At 36.0% G+C, this 26,958-nt stretch overlaps 2 protein-coding genes across 9 annotated transcripts in view; one reads left to right on the plus strand and one right to left on the minus strand.

Moving 5' to 3' along the window:
- The window catches only part of LOC100816444 (uncharacterized), a 32,178-nt gene extending 14,784 nt beyond the window's left edge, over window positions 1-17,394 (plus strand). For 4 of the 8 annotated variants that reach the window (XM_006604873.4, XM_003553765.5, XM_041012797.1 and 1 more), the window contains 12 exons: window positions 959-1,522; window positions 1,610-2,365; window positions 9,647-9,922; window positions 10,062-10,217; window positions 10,803-11,155; window positions 11,859-12,336; window positions 12,599-12,925; window positions 14,241-15,012; window positions 15,131-15,189; window positions 15,379-15,858; window positions 16,358-16,396; window positions 17,021-17,394. In XM_006604873.4, the coding sequence (XP_006604936.1) occupies window positions 959-1,522; window positions 1,610-2,365; window positions 9,647-9,922; window positions 10,062-10,217; window positions 10,803-11,155; window positions 11,859-12,336; window positions 12,599-12,925; window positions 14,241-15,012; window positions 15,131-15,189; window positions 15,379-15,858; window positions 16,358-16,396; window positions 17,021-17,206 (4,446 nt within the window). In that variant the 3' untranslated portion in view covers window positions 17,207-17,394. Of the gene's footprint in view, window positions 1-958; window positions 1,523-1,609; window positions 2,366-9,646; window positions 9,923-10,061; window positions 10,218-10,802; window positions 11,156-11,858; window positions 12,337-12,598; window positions 12,926-14,240; window positions 15,013-15,130; window positions 15,190-15,378; window positions 15,859-16,357; window positions 16,397-17,010 lie in introns of all 8 variants that reach the window. The other 4 variants (XM_041012796.1, XM_006604876.4, XM_041012795.1 and 1 more) reach the window with 4 other exon arrangements.
- Window positions 17,395-24,191: 6,797 nt separating this feature from the next.
- Window positions 24,192-26,697, minus strand: LOC102661420 (serine/threonine-protein phosphatase 7 long form homolog). The gene is made up of 4 exons (XM_006604879.4): window positions 25,846-26,697; window positions 25,684-25,768; window positions 25,194-25,598; window positions 24,192-25,112 (listed from the first exon to the last, which is right to left on the minus strand). The coding sequence occupies exons 1-4, from the start codon at window positions 26,685-26,687 to the stop codon at window positions 24,432-24,434; spliced, it is 2,013 nt and encodes a 670-aa protein (XP_006604942.2). The 5' UTR covers window positions 26,688-26,697; the 3' UTR covers window positions 24,192-24,431.
- Window positions 26,698-26,958: the final 261 nt, after the last annotated feature.

The following is a 26,958-nucleotide window of genomic DNA, read 5'->3' on the forward strand; positions in this document are numbered from 1 at the left end:
CTGTCTTTACAATATAGTTCCTGTTGTCAGATATAAATGTTAAATGATTAGGGAGCTTGGTCAGCTTCCTATACTGTGGCTGATAGCCTTAAAAGCATGTGATGTCTTTATTCAGTATTTCAATGGCAAGGTCAATTTGTAACAAATGAAAAGGGGAAATGTTTCCTAAATAACAATTAGATGGAATGATTGCTTCCCGATAATGGGAGGCGATGGGTTCCTGTTCATTTAAATGCTTTGAGGGGACTAAGTTTGTGTGTATGGCTTCTATTGGTGTTCTGCTTGATATTGCTTCTAGGGAGTTGCTACTTGCTATTGTCTGATTACTGATATACAGAGAGACTGAGGATGTAGGCTTGGCTCCAATTTATAGTTGTTTCACTCCTAGTTGTTTCTATTCTGCTCTAGACCTTGGAGGATATCTTATCCTGTACCGCAATGTATTTTCCATCCTTTTTATGTAATGAATCTTTTTTTAAAAAAAAGATTTATTTAGACGTACCTTTGTAGAAAAATCTTGAAATATGTGACAATAAAATGATTCCATTTTTATTCTCCATATAGGAATTAAATAGGTATTTAAAGAATGATATAAGTATCCAACAAGGAAACAAATCACTCCTAATCAAACCATCTCATACACTTTCTCCTCATCAATGCCCCTCAATTTTCTCCTAATTAATATCCCTCAATCTAAGCTATTTAAACCTGTTAAACTAAGAATATTTTACAGTTAATACCTAATATTTACAGCTCGACAACCTTTTCTCTTTTTTTGGAATGTTTGTCTCTTGTATAAACTTTTGAACTTTTTAATTGAAATCAGCTCCATTCTTTTTTATCCTTCTCTCTCTTCAAATGAAGTTATGTTTTTAGGGCTGGTTCTCAATGATGCATCCTTAAATGTGAATGTCATTGCCTTTGCACTTTGAATTTATTGGGATTTTTTTGTAAACAGATATGTGAGAGGCTTGGGATTGAACTGAAAAAGAGTCACATTCGACTTGTAAATTTGTGCTATAGATTTGGAATGAAAGTGCAGGAAGAACAATGCCTAAAATCTAAGGCAATTCGAGTTTGGACTTCTAAAAATTTCAACCCTGAACCAGAAGTTGGACTTATTTGCAAGCTTGATGAAAACAAAACTTTTAACGATGTGTCTGACAGTTCAAAAATAATATCTGAATTTGAGACTTCAACTACCAGTGGAAAACTTGATGACCCTGCAAAATTGGAAGATAGAGGTGTTGGTGCAGAACTATCGTGTGTATCTCCAAGAAATACTGAGTCAAACTTTGTAGGAACGTCAGCAGACTTGCAAGATTTGGTCCTTGACCGAAGAAGTACAGTTTCTCACTGCAAATTGGTCAGTTCATCAGTGGAGGCAGACAATGCACCATCAGGAGCATTTCCATCTGACATGTTGAAACCATTCTCTACTGGATCAAATCAAAGATATACAAGTTTATCTTTAAGTGTGGATAACACTAGAAGGGCAAATAGGATACTAGAAAGACTAAAGGTCTGTCCTTTTTTCTTTTTTCCTTTCCTAATCCTATTGCAATTGAAGCATTCTAAGACATTTCTTTTTACATTTTTCCCCATGTAGGATGAAAGGTTCATTTTGAAATCTGAGATAAATAGGTGTCTTATTGGCTTTGAGAAGGATAAGTCTACAAAAGTGGACCGCAAGACTATTGACCGAATATTAACTAAACTTCAAGAACAAGAGAAGGTCAAATGTATAACAGTACATTCACCTGTTATTTCTGAATATTCCAGGACAAAAGATTGTGTGGTAGTTGTGCATCCATCCATGAGTCTAACTCCTGAGTTATTTGATGAAATTCAAGATAGAATACGATCATTTAATTGTTATATTCGCAGCAAAAGTGCTTCACATCAGAAAAATGATTTATTGCTACCTGTAATGGAGGGTATTCAGAAAAATCAAAGCGTTATAGTTCCAGATGGGCAGGCTAGTAAAGCAGAAGCCATGCGTGCTAATGGATTTGTATTAGCAAAAATGATTCGTGCAAAGCTGCTGCACAGTTTTATTTGGGATTGTCTGCATAGGTCAACAAGCCATATTGATGTTTTATCATCTAAAAAATGTGCCTTCGAGGGAACTGGTACTCCTCATAGTAGCAGCAAACTATTTTTTCTAGAAGCAACTATTAAAGAAATGCCAATTGAACTATTCTTAAAAGTTGTTGGTTCCACTAAAAATTATGAAGAAATGATTGAAAAGTGCAAGATGGATTTACGTCTCTCTGATCTTCCTCCGGAGGAGTACAAGTGTTTAATGGATGCTCAAGCAACAGGAAGATTGTCGTTAGTTATTGACATTTTACGGCGATTAAAGGTATTCTTGTTTACTGTTGAGTTAAATTTGAGTCTTTGTTTTAAATTGGAATGATTTAAAGTTTTTCTTTTGCAATTACTTTTGTTTTGCTGGTTCCATCTTATTAAGGTCTGGGAGTGGTGGAATATTCAACCGCTTAAAAGGCTAGAGTTAGAGTCATCTTTACCCAAAAAAATATAGCAATTCCTTGACATGTTGCAGTCATCATTGGTGGACAGAGAGGGAGCGAATGTGAGAGATAGAGATAGAGATAGAGAGAGAGCGAATGTGAGCCAGAGAGACAGAGAGGGAGCGAACGAGTAGACCACCGTGAGAAACAGGCGGAGAGGCAAACCGAGAGTAGGACAACCTAATGGTAGCGAGGTTCCCAGGCAAGACTACAGAGGAAATGGGTTTGGACAGCATGCTAGAGACCAAAAACTAAACTGGAGGAACAGAAATGACATTACCTTATACTATTTTACGAGATTCCCTGACGACGTTTCGGAGAAAGACCTCTGGACTCATTTCAGACGATGGGGAGAGGTTAGGGAGGTCTTCATCCCTAAGCAGAGAAACAGGAGAGGTCGGAGGTACGGGTTTGTGAGATTTAAGGGAGTGTTCGACAAGAACAGACTGGAAAAGCAATTAGATAGAATTATCCTTGGTGGATTGAAGATGTACGTGAATCTACCAAGGTATGGGAGAGCAAATGAGAAACACAACAAGCTCACAGCTGATATCGGCAGTCAAGGGCAAAGCCATAAAGAAAAAGGTGGAACAGTAGCAGTTCGAAGATCAACACTTCCCAACAATGCATCCATGAGGACATACGCGGAGGCACTAGCCACAAACACGCACAAGACAGGGCAAATGAGGCACTTAAACACTAAGCTCGAAGGACATGGGGGCTCACACTCATCGGCTATCCTCGACATCCCGGAGGGGGAGAAAAGATGGTACACAGACGCTTGGGTGGGAAGGTTGAAAAAACTCAACTCGCTCGAGAGACTTGAAGATGAAATCACCTGGATGTTAGGTTCTGACGTCACGCCTAAGTATTTAGGAGACGACATGTTCATCCTACTTGGCCTATCGGACTCGAAAGCAGAAGAGATCATCAAAGAAGAAACCGACAAGGGTGTGTCTCTGTTCTATTCCCTCCAGAAATGGAAGCCGGACATGAAACCGGAAGCTAGGCTGGTGTGGATCTAGTGTTGGGGTATACCGATAACTGCATGGGACGTGAGGCACATACAGCAGATTGTGGCAGCTGTGGGCGATTTCGTGGAGATAGATGACGATGTAGAAGAAAAACGTAGGCTCGATAGGGCTCGTGTGCTCGTCAGAACCCCGTGGAAGCCGATCATCCATCACTCAGTGGCAGTAACAATTGGAGAGGTGACCCACTCAGTACAGTTGGTGGAAGAGATCGTTAGCAGCGAAGGAGGGTTTGCACGCCACCACCGGAGTGACCTGGAGTCATCAGAACTGATTTCGTCTGACGACGGCGACTCCGACACTCTTATGTCGAGATGGAGCTCCTTCTCGCTGGGGATACCTGACGGTGATGATCCCGGAGTTGCTACGGTCCGGCGGACCGAGATGGATCCAACGGGAGGCCAGTTCGTCAACGACCCACCGGTTATTGACCAGTGTGGTCTGCCACTTTCCTCGAGACCCGAAAGCCGCGCCACAGACGAGGTTAGGTGCCACCTACCAGAAAACGCAGCAGGTGACGTTGCAGCAGGTTGTGAAGAAAAGGAAAGAAGCTTCCGTCAACAACCTGGAATGCTTGTTACTAAGGGGGCACCTCTTGTCAGAATATCACAGGGGAGAGTGGCATGCAGTTCGGAGGAGGAAAAGTCACCCAGCTTTGCCCAGGGTCAAAAGGAGACAGGCATTAAATGCCCCAACGGGTCTCAACATCTTTTAAATAGTGAAGACCCCCTGCGCCACCTAGATGGGCTACTTAGTGGGCCTAATACCAACTTGGGCCCTGCTGGTAACACCCCCGTGACTGTCTCTCAACATACCAGCACCCATATGGGCCTCGGAAGTAACCCTGAGGGAGAAGTTTCAAAAGGCCTACCTGATATATACCAACAGAATTTACTAGGAAATGAAAGCCCTTGGAAGGTGTATATTAGGGGTAAGGGGTGTAGAAAGAAGAAGGCCCAAAACCACAGCATAGACCCCCCACATGCAGAACTAAGTAATATGGCGGAATCAAGGACCGAAGAGCTTCTCAAGTTACAATCCTTCAAGGAGAGCACAGTAAGACAAAACATCCTAAAGGACCCTGGCCCAAGGGAGCCCGAAACCCACCCTGCAACAACAACGTCACAAGATCTTTCGCTCCAAAGCAATACTGCCATCCAAGACGAGGCCATAGCTCTATGGGATGTGGCAAAAGAGTTGGGGCTAACATCTGAGACAGACCAATCTAAAATCATAGACAAAATTACAGCCATGGAGGTCAGAGACAGAAAGGAGGCACAAGAATTGGGAAACAGAACAAGTTCACCATGAACATTATTTCCTACAACATCAGAGGGCTGGGGAGAGGAGTGAAGTGGTCCTCAATTAGAAGATTGGTATCAAAACACCAGGCTGATATTTTGTGTATTCAGGAGACAAAGCGAGAGCAGGTAGACAAGGACGTTTGTCAAGCTCTGTGGGGGGACATTGATATGGGTTGGGAGTCACAGCCAGCGACAAATACAGTGGGTGGACTGCTCTGTATTTGGAATGAAAAGTCATTTAAAGTGGAAAGGAGGGTCACGGGTAGGGGCTTTATTTTGCTGGAGGGTGTTTGGCATCAAGACATGCAGAAAACGTTCATCCTGAACGTCTATGCACCGTGTGATGCTATAGGCAAGCGAGAATTGTGGGATGCTATTAGGCAGTTGAAAAACCTTCAGGTTGCTGGTATGTGGTGTATTTTGGGAGACTTTAACAACATCAGGCATCCATCCGAGAGAGTTAGCTCGTCTCAAAGGGAAGGGGATCTTAATAGCATTTCGGAGTTTAATGAATGGGTATCTGACCTAGCAGTAGACGAAGTGTCATGTGTGGGAAGAAAATACACATGGATCAGACCAAATGGGGTCGCAAAGAGCAAGCTGGATAGGTTTTTTGTCTCTGACGAATGGATGTCCAAATGGCCGGACAGCACACAATTTAACCTGGACAGAGATTTTTCAGACCATTGCCCCATTCTACTTAAATCCAAAATCACAGATTGGGGCCCTAAACCCTTTAGGGTGCTTGACTGCTGGCTGAAGAACAAGCAGTTTCAAAACCTGGTCAGGGAAGCCTGGTCAAACACTCACATAAGGGGTTGGGGGGGATTTTCCTTGAAAGAAAAGATCAAGATACTCAAGCAACAGATGAAGCTCTGGAATAAACAGCATTTTGGAGACACCTTCGTGAAAGTTAAACAAATCCAGAATGAGCTTAATAACCTGGAAGCTAGCAGCAGTGATAGCTACTTATCTCCTAAGACAGCGGCATTCCGTAAAAGGCTTCAGGAGGACTTATGGACAGCGGCCCAAGCCCATGAGTCCTTGCTGAGACAAAAAGCAAGGACAAAATGGATCAGGGAGGGGGACTGTAATTCAAGTTATTTCCACAAGCTCATCAATTATAACCGCAGGACCAATGTAGTAAATGGAGTGATGATTGGAGGGTCATGGGTTGAGGAACCAACTACAGTAAAAGAAGCAGTCCGCAATTTCTTTGAGAGCAGATTCAGTGAGCCCGATTGTGACAGACTAGAAATTAATGGTGCAAATTTTCGAAGTATTGGACAGCAGCAAAACACAATGCTGGTTGCAAGCTTTCAGGAGGAGGAAATTAAGTCAGCTGTTTGGCAGTGTGGGAGCGACAAAAGTCCAGGACCCGATGGTTTGAATTTCAAATTCATTAAGCACTTTTGGGAGCTGTTAAAACCTGACATCATCAGATTCCTAGACGAATTCCATGTCAATGGCATTTTTCCGAAGGGAGGCAATGCTTCATTTATTGCTCTTATCCCCAAGGTTAAACATCCCCAGGCCCTCAATGACTTCAGGCCTATTTCACTGATAGGCTGCGTCTACAAGATTGTGGCAAAGATTTTGGCAAATAGATTGAAAAAAGTGCTGCCGGATGTAATTGATGAGAGACAAGCGGCATTCCTAAAGGGTAGGCATATGCTACATGGTGTGCTGATTGCCAATGAAGTTATGGAGGAGGCAAAAAGGTGTAAAAAACCTTGTTTGGTGTTTAAGGTAGACTATGAAAAAGCCTATGATTCTCTCTCATGGAAGTTCTTAATTTATATGATGTCAAGACTAGGATTCTGCCACAAATGGATACAATGGATTACAGGCTGCCTCCATTCGGCTTCCATATCTGTTTTGGTTAATGGAAGTCCTACTAGAGAATTTTCTCCTCATAGAGGACTACGTCAAGGAGATCCTCTTGCACCCCTGCTGTTCAACATTGCTGCTGAAGGTCTTACTGGCCTAATGAGAGAGGCTGTGGCTAGAAATCACTTTAAAAGCTTCCTTGTGGGGAAATACAAGGAACCCGTCAGCATCCTACAATATGCCGATGACACTATTTTCTTTGGGGAGGCAACAATGGAGAACGTGAGAGTTATTAAGTCAATTCTCAGAGGTTTTGAGCTAGCTTCTGGTCTTAAAATTAATTTCGCAAAAAGCCGTTTTGGGACAATCTCGGTACCAGACCAGTGGTGTAGGGAAGCTGCAGAGTTCATGAACTGTAGCTTGCTGTCTTTGCCTTTTTCCTACCTTGGTATCCCTATCGGGGCAAACCCAAGGCGTAGAGAAACCTGGGACCCTATCATTAGGAAGTGTGAGGCAAAACTTGCGAAATGGAAACACAAACACATTTCCTTGGGAGGGAGAGTCACACTGATTAATGCAATCCTAACAGCGCTTCATATATACTTTTTTTCTTTTTTCAGGGTTCCCAACTTTGTAGCAGACAAGCTAGTCAAGATTCAGCGCAATTTTCTTTGGGGTGGAGGCCTGGAGCAAAGGAGGATCGCTTGGGTAAGGTGGGATACGATCTGTCTTCCTAGGGAGAGAGGAGGTTTAGGTGTAAAAGACTTGCGGAAATTCAATATAGCATTGCTTGGTAAGTGGAGATGGGAGCTGTTCCACCATAATGGACAGTTGTGGACTAGAATATTAAACTCAAAATATGGGGGGTGGAGAAATTTAGATGAGGGAAGAAACAACAGCTTACATTCCCATTGGTGGAAGGACCTAAGGCAGCTCAATCAAGTAGAGGAGTCAATCAAAATAAAAGAGCAAATTCAGTGGAAGGTGCGCTGTGGAGACATGACCAGATTTTGGGAGGACAAATGGTTAGGGGGGGACAGAACTTTAATGGAAAAATTTCCTACGCTCTATCAAGTTTCTAACCAACAACAGCAAACTATCAGACACATGGGAAGCCACAAGGAGGAAGGTTGGGAATGGAATTTTAATTGGAGGAGAAACCTATTCGATAGTGAAGCTTCAATGGCTGCAGAATTCATAGAGGCAACAGGACCGATATCAGTTCAACAAGAAGGAGCAGATTCTTGGATTTGGAAGCAACATTCGAGTGGCATCTATTTGACCAATACTGCATACAAATTTCTGATGGAGGAAATAAGGGGGGATCCAGTGGATGGGAGTTTCGTTTTTCTGTGGAAGCTTAAGATACCACCTAAGGCAAAGATCTTTACCTGGAGACTCATCAAAGACCGCTTACCAACGAAGCTGAACCTAAGAGGGAGACAAGTGGAGATAACTGACCCAATGTGCCCGCTTTGCAATAACTCCGAGGAGGACGCAGCACACCTCTTCTTCAACTGCAGCAAGGTCCTCCCCTTGTGGTGGGAGTCACTTTCATGGGTTAAGTCAGTGGGTGCTTTCCCCAAAGAACCCAAAGACCATTTTATGCAGCATACCGTACCGAGCGCTACACGATCAAAGGATATTAGATGGAGCTGCTGGTGGGTAGCCCTCACAAGGACCATATGGCAACACAGAAACAAGTTGGTATTTGATAATCAAATTTTTAATGCAACCAAGCTGATGGATGAAGCACTTCTTCTTTTATGGTCTTGGCTTAAAGCAATGGAAAAAGATTTTGATACACATTTCAATCAGTGGTCCTCTAATTTGGCAGATGCCTTTATGTAATTAGATAGGGAATGTACTGGCTGAGCCCTCTTCCAAGAGGTGCAGCACACATGTACTTAAGTCAGGGGTTGTAGCTGGTACTTAATTCATCTTGTGTACCAGCTATGTTCAAAATTTATCTGTAATCTCAGTACCTCTGGTACTATTTCATCTATCTAATACATATCTATTTTTGCTGAGCAAAAAAAAAAATCATTGGTGGACAAAACTACTTTTTTGATCTCTTTTAAGGATTTTCTTTCTCATTTCTGTTTTCTGTTCTTGTTTCCGTACTCAATTAGTTCCGTTCATCCTTACCCAATGTGACTGTGATAGTGAGTTGGGAGAGCAACCCAACTAATGATGGCAATGCATAATTTAAAGCCTTTGGCACACCGACTTGAGTTTTTTTACAACAATCTAAAGAAATCTTACTCATTTATTTATGTTATGTCCTAAGATTTTGGTTTTTATTAAGAGTCAAAGGAAGTGAAAGAAACTAGATAGATTGATAGGTAACCAATGGTTAGTTAGTTAGGGTCTGATTTAAAATACTTAGGTATAACATTAATAAGCGAACTAGATTGATATTCACTTGATTGGCCGCACTACTATTGTTAAAAATGGTAATGAAATGCTTAAGAAAACAGGAGTAAAAGAAAAACATTTTTACTTAAGAAGCTGTTAAGGCATTTTAAGTTTGTCGCAAACTGATATACCTGGAACTTATTCCGTATTCCTTCTCATGGCTTGTAAAACTTGCAAGTATTTAAGTTATTCTTAGCATGGCTATTTTACCTCTTTTCTCATCCCTGCTAAGGAATTTGTATGTTACTTTTTATTTGAGCAGTTGACTGCAGATGGTAAATTTTCACTTAGTTTTGTCCATCTTGTTTTTATGCCATAATAAACTTACTGTATGTAGGATAATATTATTCTTTTTTCTCCCACTGTAAAATTAAGTTTCTGAAAGACAAAAAGCTGCTAAATAGAGGGCAAAAAGGTCAGCCAAAATGGAAAGTAAGAAACTGTTAAGGAAAAAAGTTAAAAGAAATAAGATTACCATTACACTGTAAAATTTAAATGATACCTGCTTGACGTGGATTTATTTGTGTAGTTGATACGAATTGTAACTGATTTGCAATCTAGAGATGGAGTCAAAACCCCTCAAACTCACATGATGGAGCTTAGGCCTTACATCGAGGAACCCATTTCAAATGATGCAGCATCTTTAAATTTTATATCTCTTGATCTTCGACCAAGAGTCAGGCATGATTTTATTCTATCTAATAGAGATGCAGTTGATGAATATTGGCGAACATTGGAGAATTGCTATGCTACTGCTGATCGAAAAGCTGCTTCATATGCATTTCCTGGATCTGTGGTCCATGAGGTATTCTGGAAGTTTGTCTCCAGTTCACAATTTGAAAATTTCTCAGTTTTCATGCCTTATATTCAGCCTAATATTATATTTTGATGACATGGTATCAGTACAAACTCTAAATATAGTAATTTTTTGTTTATATTGTTAGCTTTTCCGTTTCCGTTCATGGGCATCTACTCGTCTTATGACAGCTGAACAACGTGCTGAACTTTTAAAGCATGTAACCAAGGATAATCTTAGTGAAAATATTTCATATAGGGACTGTGAGAAGATTGCAAAAGATCTGAATCTTACCACAGAGCAGGTTAGTTTGTTTCAAGCTGTTGACTTGATTTTTTTGTTTATCCCTTTTGGAAAAGAAAATACATTATCAGTACTGTACACCCACCTCCCCAAAAAAATCAGTATCAGTAGGTAAGTATATCCTTGAGGGAACATAACATCATGGGCTCCTGTCTTGTCTCAGTCAAATAGACAATTTTGTAGATTATCTTGCTTAATATGTTTGTCTCTTTAATATGTTTCTCCAAAATATTATTTCACATTTATATCAGAAAGCATGATTGGTGTAGTTGTAGTTGACAAGAAACCTTTGATCAATTATGATGAGGAAATTAATGGCTTTATTCTAGGATTAACTTGTCACACACTTTGTTTCTTGAACCAGTTGCTGCTTATAGTTTTAGAGACACAGTCTGGTAGATTATACTGAGAACTGTCAATGGAAGTGAACTCCCAGAATTTAAAACTTTAAATGAGGAAAAGTATATTCTATTTTATTTGAGTAAAATAAAAATTTAACTCAGTATTATCGCTGCTGTTTCAAGATGAGTGACTCTTGCAATTCTTTCCTATATGTATTTTTTTCAAACTTCAATGCCACTTGTAGGTACATAGCATGTATAAGAGTCATCGCCGTTTTGTTTATCAGTTCAAAGATGAAGAGATAGAGGATAATTCACCTGAATGCAAGGGTAATTCATCTCGTCGTAAGAGAAAAAAATCCACTGAGCTCAGGCCTGCAAAGCATGCCAGAATTGATGATGCAGTAACTGATGTTGTGGACATGCACGTAGAAGGATCACAAAATTTGGATGTTCATTCGGGAGAGTGTGCCACACATATGCAAGAATTTGAGGAGAGTATGCCTCAAGACTGTATCCCCCTTATTAGCCAGCGTGTCTTAACCAAAATGAAGCCAACACGCCAAAGGAGATTCATTTGGTCAGACAAAACTGATAGGTAAGAGAAATTTTAGGAACCTGTTAAATCTTGAGCGAAATAATTATTTTACTTTAGATTATATGTGTGGAAATAACGGCTCTCTAAAGTTGGACCATTTATATATTAAAGCCAAAATTGAATGAAGTAATTCAGCTTATTCTTGCTTGTATTTTTAGTTTGTTCTGAATTGATAAATATAATGAATGTATAGTCTTATTATGTTACCATTATTAGTGGAACCTTTAATGCAAGCTTAAATCAAAAGAGAGTTATTTTAAGGCTTTATTTTTCATAAAGTAGCATTGGGCTTAATGCTACACAAGCAACTTATCAGGGGATATTTTTGTGATAAACTTTTACAAAAATTATTGTGGCTCTATTTGATATTAAATAATTATTTTGAAAATTTTGATTAACTCACAAAGAAAGGATAAAAACTAAAGAAATTGTTTATAATTGATCATGATTACTGATTTTATGACACGATTTTAATATTAACAAGTTTTTTTTTAAAAAAAATGGCTTGAATTATAATTCATAAATAGCTTAAGAGTATTGATAAAAGAGTACTTTTCCCCGCTGTTTGTATCCGTTCTATTGGTCTGTAATTTGAAGGCATATTTGCTGTAATTCAGATTACAAATTGTCAAAATCTCCTGTAAGGCTATGAATGTGGTATTATCTATGTGGTCTGAGTATCTATGATTTTATATCATTTCAGGCAGTTGGTGATCCAATATGTTAAACACCGTGCTGTTCTTGGTGCCAAATATCATCGCATAGATTGGACATCCATTTCTGATCTTCCAGCTACTCCAATCGCTTGTACGAGAAGAATGAATTTGTTGAATAGTAACATGAGATTTAGGAAAGCCGTGAATAAACTCTGTAACATGCTCAGTGAACGATATGCAAAGCAACTGGAAAAGTCCCAGCACTCGTCATTAAACAATGATTGCAAACAGTTTGTGCGATCCCAGTCCTGTGAAGGTATCCTCAATAATTCTAGTCCTGATGCTGAAATTCAAATTACAAGTCTAAACAAAGAAGCTTGGGATGACTTTGAGAACAAAAATATCAAGATGGCCCTTGATGAGATTCTTCGCTGCAAGATGATGGCTAAGCTGGGTGCCTCCTCCCAAAAAGGTCAATTGCAATATGATGGGTGGTCAGATGCAAATGCGAATGCTGATGGATTTGTAATTCTCTAAGACTTAAACAACAATAATGTCAAGTCATTGCTTCCAAGTATCTAAATGAGACTTAACGTATTCCTGGCTGGATCTATTATTTAAGTTTTAATTTCATAATTTTACTTTGTACTCCTCTCATTTTCCTTGTTGGATGAATCATTTTTAATTTTTATAATTTGTTTTATAGTCTTCAGGTATTAGAGTATATTATACTCTAATATCTGGAATCTGTCTGATACTCTGACAAAAGGAATCTTTTTTCTGGCAGGAATCTCAAGAAAATGAAGAAATTACATCAGCTATTCCTTGTGATAATATTCAGAGTCATGGGAAGCCCCATACATTTTCCGCCCAAAGATCACGGCGGCGGCGGCTTGATAAAAATTTTACTAGGTTTCTGAATAATATGGTTAATGTTTATGGACAAGTAAATGAATCATTGGCTATTTCAAATGTTGTAGAGCTATTTAAACTTGTTTTTTTAAGCACCTCAACAGATCCTCAGGCACCCAAATTACTAGATGACATTCTTCGGCGATACTCACAGCATGATCTATTTGCTGCTTTTAACTATCTTAAAGAGAAAAAAGTTATGGTAAGTCGTTATCAATCTCTCATTGTTTGCATTGATTGCATCAGATGTGATGTTGATTGGTTATGTGCTTAAATTGACCCTGTGCTGTTGATTGCTGTGGTCATCTTTATATTGATCATCATGTGAAATAGTAACATGCCTCATAATTTTATAAAGCATATTATTTACTATGTATGAGCCAGATTACGTTTTCACTTGTGTGTGGGTGTGTAGACTCATTTCTAAACCGTAAAGCCTGTTTTAAATGAAGTAATATTTATCTTATAGGAGAGTTGTAGCTTAACATGAGGAAAACGATATGCAACATGGTTATATATTTGAAGGCAGTTGCTAAGAGAATATTATGTCAAAATTGACTTAATTTGGTGATAAAATGTCTATATTCATGTTGTCAGTATTAGAATTAAGCACATGTAAACAAGAGATAAGCATGTGCATAACTCAGATTAGCTGTTACTGATTTTTAGCCGATTGAGTAATTAATTCCGGTATGTTAGCCCTTAGAATTAGCATCAGATTCCATTTTATTGAATGCTGTACAGATTATAAATATACATGTGTAGACTGATTAGTCGCTTAATTCGCCAAATTCTATCCGCATGTTACATGTACAAGGGTTTACAAGAATATAGAGTATGGATTAAAATATACATAAAAGTTCCTACATGTCCCCCCAATATAGGTTGTACATCCTTGTGTATTTGGAAAAATACCTAATACCTATTTAAGCTATGAAATTCACTTCAAAGTCATTGGTAGCCACACACTCTTGGAACGTGAGTTTGAGCCTAACTCAATCCCAAAAACTAGCTCATGGGGCGAGGATTGTCTTCCACTTATATATTCTATCTTGGCACTATCTTTAGCCGATGTGAGACTTTGAGTTTTCCCAATACACACACTATTAAATTCCAAATAAGATAAAAGTAATCAGGGTCACTATAGTGTTGTTCTTAATTCTCAGGTTTACTAAGACTCAATTTAACTGATAACTCGTTACTAACTATAATGGACATTTTCCTTTGACCTTAAAAGACTTCATGGATGTTGCCTTAGATTTCTGAAGAGGTTAAAACTATGACGAGCAACCTGAACGTGTGTGTGTGCCCACCTTAAGATAGTTTCTGGTACTGTTTCCATTTATTTTAATTTGACTCTCCACTTTAAGATTTATTTTACTACCTGATTTATTTTTCTCTTCCTTTCTCCTTTTTCTCATTAGTTACTGTTTTATATAGACAACCTGAATATGTGCATGTGTGTGTGTGCCCATGCATGCTTTTATACAAATTCTAATTGCATCGACATTTGACAGGTTGGGGGCACTGGCAATGAACGTTTCGAACTATCACAACAGTTCTTGCAGAGTGTTTCCAAGTCACCATTTCCATTTAATACTGGAAAGCAAGCTGTTAAATTTTCTGCATGGTTGGAGGAAAGAGGCAAAGACCTCACAGAAGTGGGCACTAATCTTGCTGAAGATCTACAATGTGGGGACATTTTTCATTTGTTTGCTTTAGTCTCTTCAGGTGAACTTTCAATTTCTCCATTCCTACCAGATAATGGTGTTGGAGAGGCTGAGGACTTGAGAAGTGCAAAGCGTAAATCTGATACTACCGAGTCTTCATATAGTGATAAAGCCAAAAAGTCAAAATCCTTCTTTGGAGTAGAAGGTGAAATTATTTCTCGTCGGGAAAAAGGTTTTCCTGGTATCATCATTTCTGCACACCGAACAACAATTTCAAGAGCTGATATTTTAAATTTGTTCAAGGATAATGATAACTATGGCCAACCTTTTGAGGGAGATTTCCAATTAAACATTGGCCAAAGCAGTAATTATTCACTTCCTGACCATATCTTGGAAATCACTAAATCTTCTGACCCTGTACCTCTAGAAGAAAATCATAGTGAATCACCCTGGGAAGCTATGGCAGGCTATGCACGACATTTGTTGTCTGAATATTCCAATAAAAAACATGCATATGCCATTTGTGCTGAGGTCTTCAGGGTTGTTTATGCTGCCATCCAAAAGGCTGGTGACCAAGGATTAAGCATGGGAGAAATTTCCCAGGTTATAAACTTGCCAGGTATAGATTCTGAGATTTAACCAAGTATAAAATTGACTTGAAATCGATTAATATTTATAAAGGTTTTCAATTATTTATACTTTGAAAATGTTTATTTTTCTTTGGCTTTGTCTTCCAGGAGCAGAGGTAGATGTCTTGATTGTTGATGCTCTTCAAGCATTTGGGCAAGCCTTAAAGGTTCCTCCCCCCTTTTCCTTGTTTCAATAGTTTATAGCATGTGTTTGTTTGCAACTAATGGTTTGACCCAACAGAAAGCAAGTTTTTTCCCTTCTTCTACACATACCATGGCTTGAGACCCAAAATCATGTTCAAACACAACCCAAGTACCAAACCATGATTTTACATAACTTGTTATTTTTGGATCAGGTCAATGCTTATGATACTGTCCGTGTTGTTGATGTCTTATACCGTCACAAGTACTTTTTGACACCTATGTCTGATTTTCATCTTCGTGTTGTACAACCTTCCTCAACAAAAAACATCGAGAAAAGTGATCATACATGTGAGCTTTATGAATCGGAGGAAAGGGATACTACTTCTGTTGATACTTCGAGGGAAAGAAACACCGCTATTGATAGCGTGCACAAATTGACAATTCTCAATCTTCCACATGGGGATGTGGATCCTGAAAATCAAGCTTGTGATAGGAATGAAGGCTGTAAGCAAAACAGACTTGGGTTATCCAGAGTCAATCATAAGAAAGAAACTCTCGAATTTTCTTCTGGTGAATCATGTGTGCCAATATTGCCATGGGTCAATGGAGATGGGACCATCAACAGCATTGTTTACAGGGGACTCAGACGTCGTGTTCTTGGAATAGTGATGCAAAACCCTGGGATATTGGAGGTATGCAAACTCTATAATACTTCTTTATTTAATATATTTGAAATTTCATAGAACTTTTAAATGGGATTACCTCTGAGTGATGCTGCATATTAATATCAAGAGGGCCTAAAGGAATAATGAAAAAGGATTTGCTTTTATCCTATCCTTGTTTACAACCTTACTTAACAGATTTCTAACAGAATAATAAAAGAAGATAAGAAGGATATTTTGAGAGAGAGAGGGAACTTGGGAAGCAAGAAGTGAAAAATGATATTAAGCCACTGAACATTGTGTTACAGTTTGGTATATATAGGCTAGAATAGTTAGTTATAACCACTAACCTTTAAGAGTTGTAGTTTGCCTCACCTTTCTTTATGTGTGTGAATTTCAAGTAAAATCTGGCAAAATCTCCTTTTGCAGCATTATAACTTGAGGTTTAGTGTAAATCAAGTTTTACAATTTTTAATCCTTCATTAGGAAATGGAAAAATCCACTTACGATTTCATTTTGTATGTGTTAGGATGATATTCTACATCATATGCACGTGTTGAATCCACAGGTATTTTATCAAATTTTCAAAATTCTGCACTTTTGTTATGAAATTGCTAGTTACTAGTTTAGTCATGTGCTGACTTCTATTCTGAAATTTCTGGACTATTATCTCCATTTGTTTTTTTCTTAAAGAATCTTTTAAAGATAAAATTGAGTCAATGATCCTTTTCCTGAGGTATTATTGAAATATGCCTCCACCCTCTAGTTTAAAATTATGCAATAAACCTCCAATGGTTGGCAAAATCTATTCCTACACTTACTCTCTGTGTGTGCCCATGCTTGTGTTGTTTGCAATCACAGATTTTATTCTTCCATACAAGGTGAAAAGAAGCTGATAAGGGATGATCTATGTATATTATGAAACTAGAGAAGATTCAAGCCTAGAATTTTGCAAGCCTATAAGTTTCTCAATGTCTAACTCCAATTTATTTCAATATCATTTATCAGATAAAACTATATAAGTATAATAGGAAAGGTCATTGGTTTTATGCAAGGCTTTATACTATTATTTTTTTTCATCTGGTGATTGTGAGCCTAAACGTTGATATGATTTTCTTAATGCTGTCACTGCCTTTATTACTCTGTTTGTATGGTGGTTTTGAACTTATATGCTGATTCAAGTTTCTGACAGAACTGTAGAACTCTCTTGGAATTGATGGTTCTGGATAAACACCTAATTGTGAAGAAGATGCTTCAAAATATGTTAGATGGGGGACCCTCCTTACTTCCGGAACTTATCGGAAGCAAATCCAGTCAACCGAAGTTGATATGCCGAGAGCATTTCTTCGCCAATCCCATGAGTACTTCCTTGTTGTAGGGAATCTGTGGCATTGACATTAGACATTAGTACTTGTTATATAAAAACATATTTATAGGCAATTTTGGATACTGGCCTTTAAGTTATATTTGGAAGAAGTGTAAGTGTGTAACTTAGGCAATCCTAGTAAATATGTTTTAGGCTAGGAACTTGGGATTTTGGATATTTGACAAGTTTGGTTGCTACAATCCTACTTGAGTATAGCAGGTTGGTAAACACATCATTCAGATTTTTTTTCTTATTTACTAGCTTCCTAACCGAGCCATGTTGGTTTTTTTTTTGTATTTATTTTAAAACGTAGAAAAAAATAATATAATACAAAATAAAAATGAATTTATATCATAGTAAAAATATACATTTTAAACGCATTTAGTATTAAATAATATTCATTATATTTGGACATTAATATTTTATATTTGAGTCAATAAGATTTTATTCAATGAATTATCTTATTTTTAATATTTTCAAAATAAATTTAAAATTATAAAATGTATAAAAACAGTAATACATTGAAAATTTTGAAAAATTTAATCAAAGTAAAAGTATTAATGTGTGTACATAAAATATGTGGTAGTTTTGTAATCAATTTATATACACAGTATTTATTTTCTTTTTATCTATAGAATATATATAGTCCTTTTTCGGTTTTGTACTTGTTTTTTGTCTTCTTGGGTAGTAATTTCTCTTTTATGTATAAATATATTTTGCTCATATAAATAATTAATATTTAAGTTTAAAATAATTAATATTTAATCGAAGTAAAAGTATTAATATGTATACATAAAATATGTGGTAGTTTCGTAACCAATTTATATACAGAGTATTTTTTTTTTATCTATAGAATGTATGGTCTTTTCGATTTTGTACCTGTTTTTTGTCTTGGGTAGTAATATCTCTTTTATGCATAAATATCTTTTGCTCATGTAAATAATTAATATTTAAGCTTAAAATAGTAAAAGACCAACAATTTAACATTTTCGCTATAGTTAAATAAGACGTTACAGAAATAGTAATATATATTTTCATATATTAAATTATGTAAATAAATTGTTAAATGATTTTCTCTTTATTTTTGAAAACCTAGATAACTAATTAAAATTGTTTCAATGTAAAATTTTACTTTTATAAATAAGTGTGTTTTGAATTTGAGTAAAAATAGGAGTGACCAGTGCACCACAGCTGGTGTTACTAATAATACCTAGTTTCATCTAAAATGCTACAAGATTGTATTATTGTATGTCTTGAAGTAAAGTAATTGTCTAAGGTAAAAGTTGTAAACCATACAAGAGGGTTCAAATGTGCAACATTCATTTAAATTATGAATTTGATTTTTTTTATTAAAAAAGTCCCCTATGCTATATACTTGTTAATTTTGTAGGCCTCTCGAAAAAGTTAAAGAATCATAGAAAAACTTCAACCTTTTAAAAACTTCCTAAACCAACATATAATAAAGCGTGTGTTCTCCAGATGACCTGTATTCAACTCGAAAACAAAAATTGAATCATTTACATAAATATGAGCCTACATTATCCAAAATTTAATGATACAAATCTAATTAACCTAATATTTCGATATATTATATAGGGTCATACTCATTTCAAAGTGTTGAAAGGCCTAACTCTTCGCCCTTATATTCCATTCCAATTCAGGCTACTTCACTTTTTAATTCAGTACAATTCAATCTTTGGTTTTAGCCTACCATTTAGGTGAGCAAATGTCAATTGCCTCTCATAAGTCATAAACAAACGTCTATGCTTGCGAATGAAAATAATATATGCAGGATATTGAGATATAGGAAAATGAAATTATTATTCAACACCCGCTGTGAGAAAGAGGAGAAGAGAGAACTTTTTTCCAATTTAATTAAACATAAATAAAAGATATTTACAACAACACTCACACTATAAAATAAAACATATTTAACTCATAAGTATAAAATGAGAAAATATAGATACATACATTCTTGATCTAAAATAGTTTAAATTTAAAAAATATTTTAATCTAAGTCTTGTTGGAGTTGAATTCTCTCCAACCGTGTTATACCGTATAGCAAGAACAGGCAAATTTACGTAAGGGGGCTTATTTTAAAAACTATTTACGGATTGGGGTTTGTTTTAAAACTAATGACGGAGGGGGTCTGTTCTTGGGTGTAACCCGCCATTGCCAATGGCGGCAAAGGTGGAGAGAGGCTGGTATCGTTACTGGTAGTGGCGATATAGGTGGAGAGAGGCTCGCTGACCGTGATGGCGAGATAGGGCAAGGGCAATCTCGCCGTTAGCATTGGCGAGATGCTCCCTGTTGACTGGTGCCGCTAGCCCTTCTGGCGGGATTGGCGCTGTTCATTAAGAGGCACATGCATTGCTTTGTTGTTGTAAATTTTGTTTAAATAAAGCAGTTGCATGATACTCAACGTATGAAGTTGCAGATGCTCTTCTTGTTCATGATGAGACTAAACATAAGGTCTGAAATAGGGTTCAAAGCTAGCTGTAGGTTGCGCATGCTCTCCTTGTTCATGATGAGACTAAACATAAGGTCTGAAATAGGGCTTATAACTAGCTGTAAATGTTCACAGGTTAGGGGTTCAGAGATGCTACACCATATTCACATGCATACAGTTTAATGGCGTGTAAATTAAGAGATAGCTTCAGCTTTCTTCTTGTAAATTTTGTTTAAATAGAACACTTGCAATGACATTGAATACTTGCAAAATTTCATACTGAAAGAGAGTAAGAAACTGAAGAGAGGAAGAAAGAGGTTCGTTTGAAGTTTGAAATTTGCTGATTGTATAGTAAGTATTTTATATTTATTTAAATAAGTCTTATTTAGTTTTGTTTATTTGTCATGTATAAATTTTTTATTTTGAAGTAATAAAATTTGGAGGTCAAATTGCATTAATTTTGTAAATTAGATTTTTAATTTAGAAATTATTAGCAGTAATTATTTGTAAGCCTTTTTTTAACTGTTTTTGTGAATGAATTTAATTTCCGTATTTGACATATAGAATTGTTTTGGTATTATTTGAAATATAATTTAATTTAAGACAAAAACTAATTAGATGCTATTTCTTAACTATTTTCTGGTTTGTTTAGAGTTAAAAACGAAGTTTCATTTTACTTGTGATAAAATATAGTATAAGTTAACAACAAAAAAATTGTAATTTTAATTATAAAATATAGTATAAGTTAATAAAAAATTTGTAATTTTAATTATGTTCCGTGTAAAAAATTGTAATTTTAATTATGTTCCGTCTAAAATTTTTTTAAGTGTAATCCTTTCATTTATAATCCTTTTATTTTGTGTCTGAAATTTTTGGTAAAGTTGAAGAATTTTTCATAAATTATTTAATTAGATTAATTTTTTTTAGAATAAAGTATGAATGTGTAGTTTAAGTTTAATAGAGCAAGCAAATAAATAGTTTATATTTGTATCATTGACAAATATTTAATTGAAATAATAATTTGATTTGTTAGACTAAAATTTGAAGGTAAAGTTTAAGTGAATTTTTTTTAATTAGAATTTTTTTTTAAAAATTAGTATGACTAATTATTTGTAATCCTCTTTGTTCATGGTTTTTGTGGCTTAGAAGAAATTTGACTTGTGACCCTTCCGGTTATAAATATTATATGTGAGTCTTTAAGTTTTTGAAGGAATTTTTTTTGAATTATTTAATTTGACGTATGAGTAATTTTGTTTTTTTTTTTGTTAGAATGACGTCTCAATGTTTATTTAAGTTTACTAGAAGAAGCAAATAAATTTTTTTATTTTTATGATTCACAAAATAGTTAATTGAAGTAATAATTGTTTTATTTAGAAACAAATTTTAACACGTGAAGTTTAAGCCAATTTGTAATTAGGTTTTTTACGTTGAAGTAATTTTTTAATAATGTTTACTTATTTTAATTTGTATCCCAAGTTTAAGTTTAGTAGATGCAGCAAGCAGATACACTTATTTATTTTAAAAAGACTGTTGTTATGATTATTTATTTTGAATTTTGTTGATGTAGGTATATCATGAATTCAATTATTACAGTGTTGTATTTCAACGGAAGAGTATTTGAAGACAATGATGGTGTAATATTTGAAGGCAGTAAAAAGGCCATTCAGATTAAACGCGGAATTAGTTTCAATGCTTTGAAAAAAAAAATTGGAGATAAGGTAAAGTTAGAAAATAATGAAATTATTTCTACTATAAGTTGTAGATTTTTAGTTTCAGGAAAATATGTTGCGTTGCAAATTTGTGATGACGAAGATGTTGAAACTATGATCGAAAGTTTTCAACAACAACAACAAATGTCAGTTCTAGAGTTGTACGTAGAAAAGGATGTTGCTGGTGGTTCTATGTTTCATGCTGCAAATTCTGTTACGTCATGTGGACGTAATGTATCTCATTATGAGTCGGAACTGCCAAAAAATATAAGCAATTTACATGTTGATGAAGATGATGATGATGATGATGATGATTATCTTGCATCTAACTCATACGTTGAAGAGTCTTTCGATGAAGATGATAGTGATGATGGAATATCTCATACAGACGATGAAGTCACTGACATCGTTGAACCAGTTTCAATTGTTCACCCAAGCGAAGGTAAATGTTTGTGAAATACAAAATTAGTTGAATACATCTATCTTTTTATGAGAATTGTATTTAATGGTAATTAAATAGGAGTAGTTTGTTGACGTGATTTTATTTTATAAATTATTAGGTGTACCAGAAATTCAAAATCCATTTTGGAATGATGCTAGCCATTATAATAATATCAACTGGAGTCATCCGGACGAGGAGGACATTTGTGGTCTAGACATGCCAACGACTTTTAATGTTGGACAAGAATTATATGTTGGCATGGATTTTGACAGTAAAGATGCAGTCAAAAATGCACTCAAACAATATGTGATGAAGGTGCATCAAAGTTTTAAGGTTGTTGAAACGAAATCACACAAATATATCGTTTGTTGCCCCAACAACACCGAAGAGTCTCCTTGCCCTTTTTATATGAGGGCAATTTTATCCAAAAAAACTGATGCATGGAAAGTGACACAATGGGGTGGACCGCACACATGTCTAAATATGACTATGACACAAGACCATGAGAAGCTTGATTCAAATTTAATTGCGACTTGCGTAGTAGGTACGTTTTTTATGTTCATAGTATCCTACTTTTGTGTTATTTGTTATTTTAATTTGTAATTTTATTTACTTATTTGAATTACAGGCATGATCAGAGAAGATCCATCAATAAAAATTTCTTTGATTCAAGAAAGGATAAATAGTGAATTTTCCTATAAGGTTTCATACAGAAAAGCATGGATGGCCAAACAAAAGGCGATTGCAATTGAATATGGCGATTGGGAAGAGTCGTTGCTTCAATGTTATCGTTGCTTCTCCCCAAGGAAACACAAACGTGTTGGTCTTAGAACACCATCTTTGTGCAAGCTCAATGATCAACTCATCATTCCTACGGATTTGAAAAGTTGAAGCTTTGATTGCCTGGTCTATCCCAGCTTTCATCCACACACATTCATACTTGTGTTGCATTTGTTGGACCCATGTATTCCATTCTGCACTTGGGTAATGCCACCCTTTGTATCTTACTTCAAGCAACTTCGCGTGGTCCGAATTGACAGTGGCTGTTCTTCCAGAAGAGAACATGGAATGAGGAAGAGTTGCCGAGTCTTCCACGCAAGGTTTGATGAAATAAGCAGTTCTGTGAACTGGGTTTTCACCGGATAATGGTGAAACCATGAGTTGTTCATCTTTGACTTGGATGATGGGGTCCTCTGATGACTCCATTGTAGAGTAGTTGCTGAAGGAAGGGAAGGATAGAGGGTTGAATGAGGAATCTGTGCATGAAAATGCAAAAGGAAGTGTCTGGAGAAAAGGAGAAGGATAAAGTGGAGTACTGAAATGTGAAAACAGGAGGTAAAACTGGATTCGCGAAGTACGAGGAAGAGAATTCGAAACGTTCATACTATTATACTTCCGCCATTACAATGTATTGGCATTAAAGAAAAATTACTAAAATATATTTTCGATCTCAATGAATATTTAATTTTTTATTTGTTTTATAATAATTTTTTTTGTTGTGTCTTTAATCAAATAATATATTTTTTTCTTTGACATTTTTTAACTCGTAATAAATTATTAAATTTTGTGTTTATTTTTTGATAATTTTTTCATTTATTATTAATTTTTTTTTAAAAAAAAATAATAACAAATGAATTTCTTTTACTAGAAAGTAAAAATAAAATTTGTTAGTTTATAAGGAACTAAAAAAAAGTGTATAGGACCACAATAAAATTTTTGTTTTATTGTAGAAAAAAATAAAAATAAATAAATTATAGAAAACATAAAATTAAGGTATTTATTAAGAATTATAAATTGTTTTTCCCTTTAAATATATTTTCAGGTTAAATGTCCAACAAATCTAACTTCAGATAAAAAAAGGAGCAATGTTATAATTTTATACAAAAACAAAACAAATGAAATTTTTTACAAGAACAAACAACAAACTTTGGATATATATAAGAAAAATATATTTTAATCTTTTAATTAAGTATCACATCTTAAGTTTTTCAACCATTAATAATCGGTTAATATTTATAAATGATACATTAATAGAGTAATTAATTTCCATTATACACGGGTTAGGGTTAGTTCTTATTTGTTAGGGATATATGGCTATGTTTTTTATTTTAGGGTTAGGGTTTAGTTCTGAACATGTTAGGGGTTAGGGTTATATTTTTATTTTAGGGGTTAGGGTTAGATCTTATTTTTTAGGGTTAGGGTTAGGTTTTTTATTTTAGGGTTTAGGGTTAGGGTTAGGTTTTTTATTTTAGGGTTAGGGTTTAGTTTTGAACATGTTAGGGGTTAGGGTTATATTTTTATTTTAGGGGTTAGGGTTAGATCTTATTTTTTACTGTTAGGGTTAGGTTTGTTATTTTAGGGTTAGGGTTTAGTTCTGAACATGTTAGGGGTTAGGGTTAGTTTTTTACTTTAGGGGTTAGGGTTAGTTCTTATTTTTTAGGGTTAGGGTTAGGTTTTTTTATTTTAGGGGTTAGTTTTTGAGTTTTATTTGGTTTACGGTTCATTGATTATTATAGTTTGATACGCGACATAAATATTATCCATAAGTAAGCCTTAATAAACTGAATATCATACATTACGCCATGAATGTCAAATTACAAATATACAACAAAGGCTTAATAAACGAAGACATGCAAATCATTCATTTTGGTGTCCGTGATGTCGTGAGGATGTGCCACATGGTCGATCCCATCTTCGTGCTTGGCGATCAGGATTTCTTCTGCCCCGATGCCTCCCCGCTTCTTCTTCGTCAGCCTCCGCAGAAAATGCGTGCCGCAAATCAACACCGAATAAGTCACCCGTATTAGGTATTGGTCCCGGTACATTCCATTGTGTTCCTAACGGGGCATTAGGTGTTGGAATTGGGCCATGATATTGCTGTGAAGGGGTCATTGTGGGCCATGAAAAATGAGCTTGTGTTTCCGCAACACCACCGAACGATTGCTGGCTTGCAGAAGTATCAGTGTGATGACCCTGAAAAGGATATTGATACATCTGGGTCGGATACTCAACAAATGTTTGTGGCGTGTAATACATTCCATGGCCACGCTCCGCCATTTGTTGGGAATATTCTTCCGCTTCAACAATGTCCCTTCTTCTGTCTATCCCCTGAGTTTCAATACTTGACTGAAGCATGTGAAACTGTTGTGCAGGAAATTGACGCTCTGATGCGGGACCATGTGACACTGGCTCAGTGACTCTCTCTTGCTCTTCGGATAAAATTGTAATTTTTTCCACATAAGGCACGAGATCATCAAATGTGCATGTATTCCTCCCTTGAGGAGACACCATGTATTGTAATGCCTCCGCAACTTCACCCTGCATTTATAAGGGTAAGAAAATTAATGGCCATCATTAAATAAAAGTTCAAGTTAAAATTTGAAAAAAATTTAAAAATACCAATGTAGCCGTCTTTGCATTTGCTGGGTCAACAAACATCTTTGTCTTTCGCCTATACCAGACCATGTAGTCCGAGTTAAAACTCAATAGGCCTTCTTGTCGGGGATAAGCGTCGACCCTAAATGCATGGCGATTATTCCACTGATCAATCATTGGGGCGAACAATTGCCCCCAATTTTCGTCATGTTTCCCTTTCAATGTTATGCCATGAATGTTTAAGGGTTGTGAAGGAGACTCTGGAATTGGCTGTTGCATCCCAAATTGTCTCAATACTCTGTCCGGTTGGTGCCACTCAATAACTTGGAAACAAATTAGTGGCACCACCGCGTACCACGCGAGACTTCCGACTAAACAAACGGGAGGCAACAGTGATATTACGGTTGATGGGTACGGCTCCCACACAAACTGCATATAACAACATAGTTATGAACATTTTAGTAAAATAACACATATAATTTTTTATTTTACAAATAGAATAACATCTTCTTACCTCATGACGTTTCATAATATCTAACTTGCGACGAAAAACTCTCACATCATCATTGCCGATATGTTGGTTTCCACGTCGCAGCCACCTACAAAGATTAAAATTTAATATATGCTAAAACCATTTATTCTATTGAAATGAAAGACGCTGCTAAAAATTACTAACCTATGCCCCAGTGGTGTATTTTCTACTTGGGAAGGAGTCCTCTTTGGAGCCAAGGTTGGACATCGTTCCCATGCCCACATTTGTAGTAAGATGCACATACCTCCGATTGATTTAGTTTTATAATCGGTGGCATTGCACATCTCTCTGTATAGAAAACCAAGTACGGCAGCTCCCCATGCATATCTGCCACATTCTTCAAAGTCACGTAAAAATTGAAGGTATCTTAGCGAAACTTTGTTACTGCTTTTATCAACGAACAAGACACCTCCAATGAATCTCAATATCCATGCACGGGCAAACCTTCGTACTTGTTCTTCGTCGTCGTCATTATTTATTTGGGCAAAATGGTGAGCCAGCCAACTTAATTTAACCACACTACCTCTAATTTCATCTTCTTGTGGTCTGACTCCCAATAATTCCTCACATAAATCAGCCCAATCAAGATTTGTTGGACCGATTAATGGTAAACCATCCACACTTATACCTAACAATACAGAGACGTCTTGGAGAGTAATAGTACATTCTCCGCATCTCATGTGAAAGGTATGTGTTTCTGGCCTCCATCTTTCAATCAGAGCACTAATTAATGAGGCATTTATTTTTAAGTACCCCATCTTGATAATCCAGGCGAAACCAGATTGTAGAAGAAAAGGAAAAATTTGCTCAGGAATTTGTTCTTCCCCTTGATACGTGGGGACAGCTCGTCTGATATGTAATTTCCTATCTTCTTCCCCATTCCAAACATGTTCTGAAACATGTTTAGGTTGCATCCATAATACATCAGCATCGATGGGACCAGACTTAATGTTAACATGTGATGAAGATGATGATGAAGATGCCATTGCTACTACAAAAAAAAAATATAATACATTATTTGTAGATAATATAAATTAAATTAAACTACACACATTTATAAAAACATTATTAAATATCTAACAATAAATTTGAAAAAAATCAAACTCGCCAATTTTTAATATATTCTATACATAAATTAAAATACATGTGAACAAAACTTTAAATAAATAATTTTTTTTCTACAATTAAAAAAAATAATTTAATAAAATATGGACTAACAAATTATTTATAATACAAACAAATATTGAAATGCAAAAA

The sequence above is a fragment of the Glycine max genome, chromosome 19 (assembly GCF_000004515.6).
Source record: "Glycine max cultivar Williams 82 chromosome 19, Glycine_max_v4.0, whole genome shotgun sequence".
Classification (NCBI taxonomy): Eukaryota; Viridiplantae; Streptophyta; class Magnoliopsida; order Fabales; family Fabaceae; genus Glycine; species Glycine max.

Excerpts from the sequence above, each read along its gene's own strand:
- LOC102661420 (XM_006604879.4), bottom strand. The coding sequence starts at position 26,687 with ATGGCATCTTCATCATCATCTTCATCACATGTTAACATTAAGTCTGGT. Across the intron at positions 25,769-25,845 it reads AATACACCACTGGGGCATAG|GTGGCTGCGACGTGGAAACC; the intron begins GTTAGTAATTTT and ends TAATCTTTGTAG. Across the intron at positions 25,113-25,193 it reads ATGCAAAGACGGCTACATTG|GGTGAAGTTGCGGAGGCATT; the intron begins GTATTTTTAAAT and ends TTATAAATGCAG.